The 12467-nt window shown below is 38.1% G+C and overlaps 1 protein-coding gene across 3 annotated transcripts in view; it reads left to right on the forward strand.

Moving 5' to 3' along the window:
- Window positions 1-3513, forward strand: part of TAF2 (TATA-box binding protein associated factor 2) — a 60697-nt gene extending 57184 nt beyond the window's left edge. For all 3 annotated transcript variants that reach the window (XM_077188342.1, XM_077188336.1, XM_077188346.1), the window contains one exon: window positions 1890-3513. In XM_077188342.1, coding sequence (XP_077044457.1) covers window positions 1890-2155 — 266 coding nt within the window. In that variant the 3' untranslated portion in view covers window positions 2156-3513. The remainder of the gene's footprint in view (window positions 1-1889) is intronic.
- Window positions 3514-12467: the final 8954 nt, after the last annotated feature.

Consider the following 12467-nt stretch of genomic DNA (forward strand, 5'->3'; position numbering starts at 1 on the left):
TATACTTGCACACTTGTCTTCATTGTTGAGAATAGCACCAGACAATGTAAAAAAAATGTAGTAGGTATGCATTAAAGTCAGCAAATTGAAATTGGTGTGCATCTCCTCTACCTGCCCTAAGATACATAAAAAAGTAAAGTTGTGAGTTCTAACAATAAATTTTTGCATTGGTAACATGAGCTTACTGCTGCTTAGTTCTGATTAAATAAAATTTAAAGCCTTTTAAAATAGCTTGATATTAGAGATCTATATTTCAAGTTTATACAAAACTATTGTACTTCAAACTAGCCTCCTTCAAAACCTCAACAGAATTTTATATTGCACCATATTCCTCTCTTGTGGTTAAGACCAAACATATTTCTAGAAAGACATCATTTTGCTGCTTAAGACTTCAAGCAGTAGAAATTCCACCTTGTCCCATAGTAAGTTATTGACTATCCTCACTAAAAAAGAAAAATTCTGTTTCTCTTCTGACTGCTAAACATCTCATATAGATGTAGATTTTGTTTTTTCCAGACATATTTATAAACAAACAAAACCCAAACAGCTGTACATATATGTATGCATATATATAGGAAAATCTAGAGTTTTTCCTATATATATGCAGGATTGAATCAGTCTTCAGTCTTTCAGGTGAGGCTAGAAAGATTGCATGGAAATTGTTCTCAATACTTGCTTGTCATAGTACAGGTGTCTCTTTAGACTTCCAGGAATCATTACCACAGGCAAATCATTCTTGCCTTTAGAATTACACAACCAACCAACAAAAAGATGTACTGGTAAATAAATGTGTTTTCAAATATATAGAAAAAGATTATTGCACAGGAACATCAAATAACATAATTTCTTGTTATTTAATTGGGATATTTTCACCAAAAACTGGATGGGAAAAAGCCCCATATTTAAAGTAGTAATGAAGAAAATCTTTAAGTAATACTTAGAGGATTAGCTGCCTTCAAAAATCTGCTGGTGCTTTTCTACATATATCTAGTTGTTAAAGCATCCTTGCAATGTGAGTGATTTGATTCAATTTCTGACTAAAGGAATCTGAGTATTCCTACCTTCCAAGTGTTTCCACTCTTCAACAAAGGTATCCTTAGAGTAATGCCCTTTAATCTCTACTATTGGAGCTATTGCAGTCTGTCTGAAATAATGAAATATTAAATTAGCCAAAGAGAGAATGAGAAAGTCATTCCTGAATTGAGATGTCATGGATCATATCTCCTTCCTCAGGCTCAGATACCAGGCTTGCTCAGTATATAACTAGTTCTAGTGTATTTGTGAAATATATAGTGATAAAGATGGTATCATTATCTTTATTGGGATTTGGTTGTGTTTAAGGAAAAAACCCCTTGTTTAATCTTTGAAATAGGCTAAATTGGTTGCAAGAGGCAATTTTTAGAAAAATCAGTTTAGTTTTCCACTATCAAGAGGTTTGTATTTTCTTGCAGGGAGCTTTACCTCCCAACTAAAAAGAGTTCACATCCCAAAAATGCACTTTATTATGCCAGTCTTAGCACTTTATATGAGAATTTTCACAAGCAGTTATATTTGCATTATTCTGTGGTCTTCCTGCTCTATTTAGAAATGAATTTCAGGAAGCTAGTATGACTTAAAGTTTCTTAGAGCTCTTTACAGTTCCCAATTGTCTGGGACACTTTTATGCTATTGAGGAAGGAAGGACCATCTCTAAAAATTGTCAGTAGATTGAGAACTTGAATGGCATGTTCAGAACCTTCTCTGAAGCTAAATGGTACAAGCATTGTAACAGATTCCATGGTTTTATATTTAAATGATAATGTAGGTTTTATCTAATGTTTCAGAATTCCTTATGTTTGGAAACAATGCAAGTTAAACATTTGCTAATCCCACTGTATCCATTCTTTCAGGTAAGGAACAATCTGCAGGGGAGATAAACATGCACCCTGTCTCAGCAGCTCCACTCTCTGTGTTCAGCAAAGAATCCAACTCCTCAAAACACAGCGACCACCATCACCATCACCACCATGAGCACAAGAAAAAGAAGAAGAAACACAAGCATAAGCATAAACATAAACATAAACATGATACTAAAGAAAAGGAAAAGGATCCTTTTGTTTTCTCTAACAGTCCAGCCAGTGCACGATCAATCCGTTCCCCATCACTTTCAGACTGATACTGATGGCTTCTCTGGAGTTCAACTTGAAATACTCTTGGAGTGGTTAGAAGGATGTACATAACTATAGCTTCTATCTTTTTTTATGGAACTAAGAATATGTGAATTGTCTTAGCAATTCAGAAGCTCTGCCACCTTTGAAGCCTTCTTTTTGCATGTGTGGTTGTTGAAATCTGATTCAAAAAATATGGTTTATGATTCTGACTCATTTTGTATTTCACTGTTCTCCACACCTCCCACTCTCTTTTCCATTTTAAACAAAGAAAACAGCCCTTTATGTAAGGGCCCCATGTCCACTGGCAGCCCCCTGCACATCACGCTTACCATGTGTATTGCCAGAATCAATTATGGTTTAATCCTGAAGAATGTTAAAGCAGAGTATGTTTTAAGCAGAAGCCAATTGCCAAGCCTTTGGTGACAGACTGTTTCCAGGGCAGTATTGTATAACTAAGTGTAGATCTCCTCAAAAGTCAGTTATTTTCTTTAGTCTTCAGCTGACCTGTATCTTGCTGTAACCATTGCAATGTAATGTCAGACTTCTAAAAGAACAACAGTATGTAGAACATTTGCATTTTTCTGATACTAAAACTCATGAAAAATTTCTGGCTGCTTTTAAGCTGGTGGTATTTATTATGGATATGAGCCTTTTAATATGATTAAATTCTGCAATTGTTTTTGGAATTTTAGCAAAATGCATAATGCATGTTTTGTCCTGTAATTAGGCTTTTAAAAATCCAATAAAGTTTGTGAATTATTTTGACAGAGGCAGGATTTTTTTCTTTAAGCTTACATTGGAATATGTTTTTGAAAGATGCTTGCTAAAATTTTAAAAATTCTGAAAAGTTTAAAAATTAAAATATTGAAAAATACCTATTTCTTCCTCCTGATGGGTGGTTTGTTTGAAAGCAAGATCAGCTCATGAATCCACAGTAGAAATATATCAGATTAAACTAGGTCTGGGAATTGAAATGATGGATGCATTTAAATTTCTTTAGCTGTGTTTTATGCAGTGTACTGTTTACACCTAGGAAGTGTTTTATTTAAAAACTTAATTTAAAAAAAGTTTTAATAATAGCAATAAATAATCTCTGCTACTTTTTATCTCTTCTCTTTATATGTGTAGAGGCAGTGTTTTATTTCCATATACTGGTTAGCTTCTGTTGCCCAGAGTTCACATAACGTTCTATAAGACGGTTGTATTTGAGTTAAATATTTTTTTAATCAATTTTCACAAATTTTCATGAGAGACTGAATCTTCTTCTTAGAGCAAAGAGAGACAGTTCAAGAGGGACCCAATAAGACTTTTTTTAAGCCATAATCTGTTTCATGAAAGTTAATAAATACTTTTATATTCTATACCTGCTGGTGAATCCTGTAGTTCTTGGAATAAAAAGTTATCTGTAGGCTAGAAAGATGATAGGCTCAGGTACTTTGTAATATGCACATACTTACTTTGTTATTCAAACACCACATCCTTTGAATAGTGCACAGATAGTTGTGCTAATCGTTGCCCTTGGAACCCGTTTGTGCTGGATTCAGACACAACAGGCCTGGGCAGCCCTGCAGCCTCTCCTGATCTGCTGCTTTGCCAGGTCAGGGAAAGCCCTCCTGGGTTTCCTTTTAGCAGTAACTGCGAGCTCCTGGAGCTTAGGTGAGCTAAAGGTGCAAGAGGAGCACCCAAGCATGGGCTGGATGAGGTGCTGAGCATGTTTTGGGTACTCACCATGTGTGCAGCTCAGCTCAGCACTCCTTGTGAGACAGCGAGTCATAGCTCAATGGAAATATTCTGAGGTGTTTTTCCCTTGGCTAAGCAGTGATGTAACAGTGCCAGGGGTGTTTGTGGGAGACCTGGGCTAATAAGCAATGAAAGCTGGCATTGTTTGGGAGATGGAAGGCAGATGCATTTATGTTTTAAAAATGAGGTCATGGATAATTTATACTGGTGTAGTTTCTACTTTCAGAGATGTGGATTTACACTCTTAGGCTGAGAGAAAAAGTATTGTTCAGTGATACAGGCACAGAACTGAGGCAGAGCTGTAGCACAGGAATTCTGCCATCAGAGGTTTTGCTGTATGACTAATTGAACTATTAAATACATGCTGAGACAATATGGTGAAGATACTGCCAACAGAAAATTGGAAGGTAGGGGAGGGAGGGGGAGAATCTAAACAAACTTCTAATGCAGTTTCTGAGGTTACATCATGTTCCTGGTTCAGAATATCCATTAGTGTATTTGATGGAATACAAAGTTTGAGGTCTGCAGGTGGTGCAACATGGACAGGCTATGTTCACAAACTGGTAAGTGTGCTCAGAAATCAGAATAATTTGGCAGATTGCACAGGTGATTCAAAAAAAGCAAACTGGAATTCAGAAAGAATGAATGTGAAATACTGAACTCCAGGGAAAAGGAAGTGCATGAAAGCAAGCCATTCTCCCCATCTAGTATGGTGGAGTGAAAAAAAGCATCTGCTTGCACAGAGGTGAGCAGTTTGATACTATTGCAAAAGTAAAAGTCATTTAAGGATTAACAGGAATTTTTCAATATAAGATCTGAAAGTAATTGGTAACATTGCGTATAAGAAAATACATAAACAGAACTGAGTATTCCTGGTCTAGAACAAATTAAGTCTGAGGGAGGAACTCGCCCTTCACATACCTAAAATATTGCTACAAGAAAAAGTGTTTATCAGTTGTTATATTTCCCTTGGGAAGGGAGGTATTACCTTTATTCACAAGAAAAAATATTTTTGTTGAATATTAAGATAAAAAGCATTCCAACAGGCACCCAATGATGAGGTGAAAACTCATTTCTTGTAGGCTTTAAAGCAGCAGATTGGCAAACGTCTGGAGGGGATGTTTATGGGATGTTGCACCCTGCTGCAGTGCAGGCACCTCACTGCTATGGTTGTTTTTGTGGTTTCTTTAATCTTCCATTTATGTCAGTGAAGTTCTTGTGCTGTCTCCCTGGATGTGACCAACACTTGCAGAAGGTTTAGGAAACTGAGATCTTTGCTCTCACCAATTGTGTTTTAGGTGGAGTTTTTCTTCTGCTGAAAACCTGATGACTATCAAAGTTATAACCTGACATTGATTCAAGTTAAATTTGATATTTGGACAGTGGATTAATCTCTCTGTTCTCTCCACCTTCAAACCTCATAGGTTGCCTGTAACACATGCAGTTGCTTTTGATCTGATTTTTAGTTTAAACTCCTGCTTTATAGTGCACTCTTCTTAGAACAAAAGTAAAACGATTTTATTTGATAGTCCAAATCCAAATACTGCAAGAATGCACATTATACATATAAGTAGAAATTAATGTGTTGTTGACAATAGGCAAAGCAAACTGGAGAATTTATTTCGGCATAACAGCTTTTAACACTAATTCCTTTATTTTGTTTAATATAAACATTAGAACCCACTTAAGTGCATGGCAAATATGTAATGCTAAAATATCTGTATGTGTTTCTAATGCAGACTTTTCATTGGGTTTTTTCTTTATTTCTCAGTATAATTATAGAATAAAATGTCCACAAAGTAAGTACTGCATCTCTTAAATTTGTAGGCATGCTGAAGCATCTAATGAGGAGTTAGCTCCTCTCCTTCAGAGTCCAAGTAAATAGGAGTTTCAGCAGTGTCCCAGTGCTGTGGAGGGAGGGACAGCAGGATGCTGAAACCTTCATGGAGTCCATGGAGTTTTGGGTGAGCTCAAAACATCTCTGTATCAATAAGCTCTGCTGTCCATAAAGCACTCAGGCTGACACGAGGGCTCCTATCAATGAAAATTGGTGTCTTACACTATTCAGCCTTTGGGAATAAAAGAGCTTCTTAGTTTTAGTTGATTTCATATTCATAGAAATAGAATTTTTTTTTCAAATTCTAATACAAGAAATGTTGAGTCATGTCATTATTTTCAGTTCTTTATGATAGTTTATTCTCAGAACTTAAGAACCCAGATTTTAATGGAGCATTGGTATTAAACAGCAGCCCTTAAAATACACAAAGTAAGTAAAAATGTTTTAGATGAGATTGAAATACTTTTGTATGTTTCCATTTTTATATATTCATTAAAATATATATTCTAAAATATATGTTTACTTTCTGATTTTATAATTTTAAATGACAGTAATATATGAGTGTTTGCATATGAATTAAGTCACAGCAGCTAATATTTAAAGTTGCATTATTCCATAGGCATCTGATACCATAAATATACATATTCTAAACACATTTCTAAGGCTTTCTTTTACTATTATTTTTGTCCTGATAAATCTACAATGTTAGCAATCTTTGTAGATGTAGAAGAGTCAGGATTTCATTTGAACCACTTTGCATTTTACTGAAAAATCCTTCAGTTAGTATGGTGCTTAGGTTGTGGTAACCACCATAAAGTGACAGAGCAAATGAAAGCATATGTAGCTGCATTTCCTTAATCTCTGAATGAAAGTGAATCTATGTGGGTATGCTTTGGGCTGGTTTAACAGCTTGTTCCTCCTGCAGCAAGAAGCTTTTTCCCCCACAGCTCCTGACCCCACAGCCACATGTAGGATTTTTTTTTGCTATCATGCCACTGGGCTCTTCAGTGGCATGATACAACTCTCTAACCCATGAACAAAATTGGGGTTATTCTTGCACTGTTAGTGAGCTGAAACTTTTGGGCAGAGGCTGAGTAGGCAGCAAGGCTCATGCCTGGCTTGTGAAGTCAAGGGTGGAGTGGGAAGAGGGAGGGAGGGAGGCGTGAGCAGGAACAAAACCCTCTTTGGCAGCAGCAGCCAGTTCATCTGGCTCCACTGCTTCTTGGGACTTTGCTCCGAGAAAATCATACAATGGGGAGAATTCAAGTTTTCACATCTGCGCCTCTTTGGGAGGCTTAATTTTGTCATGAATTGGTTGAATGATTGTTTTGAATCAGATTCATTTTGGACATTTTGGAAGGTTGGAGCGAGATGAGCTTATGACTGGCAGTTACTTTTTTTTATTTGCTGTGTAAAAAAAAATTGGTCTCAATAATAGAGTGGAAAAGAAACTCACTTCAGAAATTACTCCAAAAGTCATTTCAGGTCAATTAGAGTTTTATTAATTACTTTTGTTATTAATATTACTAGTAGTAGTAGTAGTAGTAGTAGTAGTAGTAGTAGTAGTAGTAGTACTACTACTACTACTACTACTACTAATAATAATAATAATAATAATAATGTGTTTTTCTTTTATCCACAGAATTGAATTTCACAAAAGTTAATCTGAAGCAATTGATTCTGAAAATGCACTTTTCATTTTCTAAATATTCCTATGTTTTGTAAATAAAGCACTCTGTGAAGTGTAAGTAACTGGTTAAATCTCTAAATTTAAAAATTCCCTGAAAAAAGGCAGAGTTTGAAAATGGAGCACAAATGAAAGCATATTGCAAGACCTGATTGATTCTTCCCCTTTTCAAAACCATATTTCTTGGGAAAAAAAGTCTCTTTTGAAACTTGCATGTTTTGTAGCTCATTCCCCACCCAGGAGCTGAATCAAAGCATATGAGGGAAGAAGGTTCTTAGACGTTTTGAAACTATTTGACTATAACTTTTCAAGTTGATACAGAGCTCAAGGAAATTTTCACAATGCTAGTTTTAGTCACTTAATTCCTAGTTTTTCTGTACAGAGAAAAACTTGAGATAGGGAGGAAGAGAAGGGTCTGGGGTGGTCTGTTACCTCAGGGAAGAGAGGCTTGGCAAGATGAAAGGTCTCCCATCAGCTCTGTCACTCACCCTCCTGAGGCAGCTTCTGCTGCTTTTAGGTATCACAGAGCTGCTGCTGTCATCACTTGTTTTCCTCTACTGTTTCTTTGCCTTCAAGTCTTCTTCCAGTTTACAGATGCAATAGATGTCAGAGGGATGTCCAAGGTTCCAGAAGGACAAATCACTCAAAGACAGCCACTAAAGCAGAGGGTTTAAGCTGCTTAGGAGCACCTATCCTACACTTGAGGGTTTGAGTCTTCTCATGGCTTTTCATGGTCTGTTCCCAGTTCTGTGGCCAGCAGGCTGCTACAGCTTATTTCTCCTCTCTGAGAACAAAACACAGACATTCCTTGTCCCTTGTGGACATTTTACAATTCCAGAGTCTGTGCAAGCATCTTGCTTGTGTTTGAAGCAGTCTGTATAAAAAATGCTTTTCTGTCTCAAATGTCATTTTATAATGTTGGAATTCTGTTTTTATCTGAATAGTTGACTAATTTCAAAATATTGAACACTTTCTGTTGCTTTTATTTTTAAAGTCGGATTTTTACAGAGACATATTTTTTATAGCACTGAAAATCTTCCAGGTGTTCTGTGAAACACAGCACTTAAGTAGGATTAAGACACAAAGTAGGAGAGAGAATGAAAGTTTTTTGTACATCTCTTCATGGAAGAGAAATGCAATTACACAGTAGGAGAACTGATAAAGGACTTCAAAGAATTGGTTGTTGACTATGGCTATGATGAAGAGATATGAAAACCTCAGAGTAAAATAGTGTGGAAAGGGCAGCTGATAGCAGTACTCTTTTTGCAAAAAAATGTTAAAAAATTTAATTGGAGATAAAATCACTTGTGAAATGAAAACAAGAAAGTGGTAATGTATATAACGTACAACAGCTGCTTAATTTTTGACTATTGTCCTTGAGTGCTGTATTCCTTAACTGAGAACCTAGCAAGAGCCCCATTTCTTTTTCAGAGTCAAGCAGTGTATCATGACTGAATATCTGTCATCCAACACAATCTAACAGCTTGGAGGTTCACTTTTCATTTTCCTTTAGTGATTTGTGCTATCAGTAATAGAGAAAGCTTCTAAATACGTGATTTACAGCTGTTTTACAAAAATCAAATAGACTTTGAACCTGATTTACCTGTTCTGTAATAATGTATGTGATGTATACTTGAGTGGCACAGAAACACAGTTGGGAATCAAGCTTTGAGCTGTGTTTTTATCAGTATGTGTTTCTGATTGTGGCTGTGAGTTGAGGCAATGACTTGTACCTTTCCCTTGAGTCTGAGATGATTTTGGGTAATTGGTGCCACCATTTGAAGCAGATATTGCAATGCCATTGAGAGCCCCTTCCAGCTTCCTCAGTTTGAGTGCCAGTTTTTCTCATTAATCCACCTTTCTTGTACTTGAATATGATGGAGGCTTCACCCAAGGATGATGGGAGGATTCAGTCTGGGCAGATTTTCAGGCTGAGGTGATCCTGCTCCATGTGCTGGGCTCCTGAAGCAACTCCTGGCAGTTACTTCTCTGCTGCAGAAAAGAGGGAAGCTGTAAATCCTAGAGTGTCTTTTGCTAACTGATATTTAATGTAAAGATGAATTAGTATAAAGGATCCACAATGCTATTACTGTTAAAAGAAGGTGGTGAATTGTTGCATGTGTAATACTTAATATTCTTGGGCCTTTGACATTCATTGGAGGGACATGACCATCTCAGCTTTTTGGATCCCAGAATAATTCAGAATTTTTTAGTTTCTTTTTGTATCTGCAGAGTTCATCTCTGTGAAGGCAGCATCTCCCTATTTCTTCAAATTACTGCTCAGGTCCTCTATTTACATACTAATTACTTCTCTGCCCTTTCAGGGGGGCAAAAAAGCACTTGCAGGCACCTGAGCTGCAGTCACAAGTTCCAGGATTTTTTCTCCAGCACACCTTCTGCATTGTGATTGAAATGTTCATCAACCACACAAATGAGCTGTTTTGGACATTTCATGTGGCAGCAGGTGCTGTAGCAGCACCTTGCCAGGCAAGGAGGGGATGGGCTGGAAGGTGAGCTCTGTGTACCTCTCACTGTGCACCTCACACCCCATCAACTCTCAAGCCTCTCTTCTCCCCAGCCCCATCCCCCTGCTCTTCTGTCTCCCCTCTTCCTTCTCTCCACTTTCTTTTCCTCTACTATTGTTTCACAATTCCCCAGCTCAGACATGATTTCAAACCTCATTGAGATGAAGAGCTAAACCAGAAGATGGAAGTACCTTTATGCACAGGCCATCAGTACATGCCACCAAACAGTCTCTCATGGCCTTGAGACCCTTACAGAGGTGGTAAAATCTGCACATGCAGTGTGCAGGTGAGGGCACTCTGCTCATTTGCCACTGCCTACTCCCCAGACTTGTTGTTTTGCTTTTTCAGAGGTTTTGACTGTCTCTAGTGTTTTCTATAGCCCAGATGGATGCAGTGTTCTGCCCTTGGCACAGCTCTGGGGTGCTGGAGTGACTGGGGACAGGGAGCAGCACCAGTGTCTGGCATATCTCTGCTTTCTGGACTGGGGGTCATGCTGCTGCTCCAGCAGCAATCAGAGATCTGTTTGATCAAAATACAGGCAGCAATTCACCTCCACATACTGCTCATGTCTAGCACTGTTTACAGGCTGGGCTAGGAACAGGTGACTGAGCAGCATTTTCAGCCTAGAGGAAAATAGGTCATTTTGTTTAGGATTTGGTATTTTTTCCTTTTTGGAAGGCTACTCTGTTAAACATCTTAAGCATATGAAGTTGACCTAATAATGTACTATGTCCTTTCCATTCAGAGACTGTCGATTTCTTTGTATGTATGTAAATAAATAAAATTTATTCTGAGTAATTGCAGGATTTCTATATAAATTGACTTTATATGGCACTGATCATGCCCCTCTGGGTAAATAATGCTCATACTAAGGTTTGATTCTGAAATATAGCAAAACCTTAGAGAAAGGCATAGGGAAATGAGAGGCCCCATTGTGAGCTAATGACCTCTGTGAATGAACCAACATGTCAGCACTGTAAAATGAGATACACTTAATAGCTTTTCACAATGGATGCTTGTATACGATACACATCAGCGTACTGTGAAGTGGCTTGTTATGATAAGACCATAATATAGAACTTTTCTGTTGAAATGGTTCTCTCTCCCTACTTCTTGGGAAATATTTGTTCAAATAAATATGTGGGTTAGTGAGGCAACAGATAGTTATTTGTCTCTCAAGTGTGAGTAATGTAATATGAACAAGCATTAATGACCTAACTCTTTAATTCAACAGGAGATCCTTATTTTTCTTACACGCTAGCTTATTTCTTAATATTTTGGAATCCATTGCTCAGTGTGTGTTGTGTGTTCCCAGGGGAGCTGAGAGCAAGTTACAAGCTCTGGATTAACTCTCAGTTTTGCTCAACTTTATTATCTCTTGACTCTCTCTGGGGCTTCTTCAACTCAATGGCTGGCAACCATGTGTATCTGCTCCCTGCATCATCCACTAACATCTGCCTGAAATACTGAAGGACTCACATTTTTCAGTGGACGTGAGAGGCAAAATTGGCCAAACCATTCACGTGACTTAGAAGTCCTTGCCTGATTTCCAGAGGAGACTCCAGCATGGCAAAACCAAAGCCCTGTGAATTTCTGTGACTTTGCACCTTGATACAAGGCTCAAGCAGTTCACACAACCACTGCCACCAGGGCAGAGGCAGCAGAAGTGAGGGAGCTAAGCAAATGGATCAGGAACTGTGAAAGGGAGCCAGTGACAGGCCATAAAGTCAAAGGAAAATCTGAGAGGCAATAACAACAAGGAAGAAAAGCTGGGCATCAAAGAACAATGGGCAAAGATGACTAGAGAGAATAATTTAGAGCTACGATCCACTGGGTTGTAGCCAGAGGTTCAGGAGTCTTACTGCTCCTGGCCAACAGGTTTCATATCCATTTGCTTAAAGCATGTGTTTTATTCCTCTGTAGTTGTCAGTTACCAAAGGGATGACAGCCTCCAGCAGCTGTGGTTGCCAATCTCTTACCTCATGCAAGCCAGACGTGTTCCAGTACTGCTCTTGAACCATGAAGGAGGCAGCACATCACCAGCACACTAGGAATTGCTCTTTGAATTCAGTCTTTTAAAATAATTTTTAAAAAAACAAGCCACAGAGCACTCTCTTTGGAGAATATGAATAAGGCCCATTTGAATGGGCATAAGACCATCTGGGCAACTTTATGCAGTACCTTGGCGTTCAAGTACAATGAGACAATCTCAACACAGTGTCTTGGGTGGGGAATGGGGCTGCAGGAGAAATCTGCTCATGCTCAGATCAGCTCAATCTTTTTCTGGAGAGCTGGATCCTGTTTCTGTGTCTCCATAGACAGAATTGTTATGAGATGCTGCCAGGTCTTTTAGAAAACTTTTAGAAAAGGTTGGCTTTTAACTTCTCTGTTCAGCACTCAGCAGAGCCCAGCTCTGATTAGGAGAACTGCTGAGTCTTGATGGGTTCATGTGAAGGTAACAAGTCTGTGCTGCACATATCCAGTACAGCCAGTCTCTGGTAGTGCCTATTACAAACTGTGGTAGTAGT

Source organism: Agelaius phoeniceus, chromosome 1 (assembly GCF_051311805.1).
Source record: "Agelaius phoeniceus isolate bAgePho1 chromosome 1, bAgePho1.hap1, whole genome shotgun sequence".
Lineage (NCBI taxonomy): Eukaryota > Metazoa > Chordata > Aves > Passeriformes > Icteridae > Agelaius > Agelaius phoeniceus.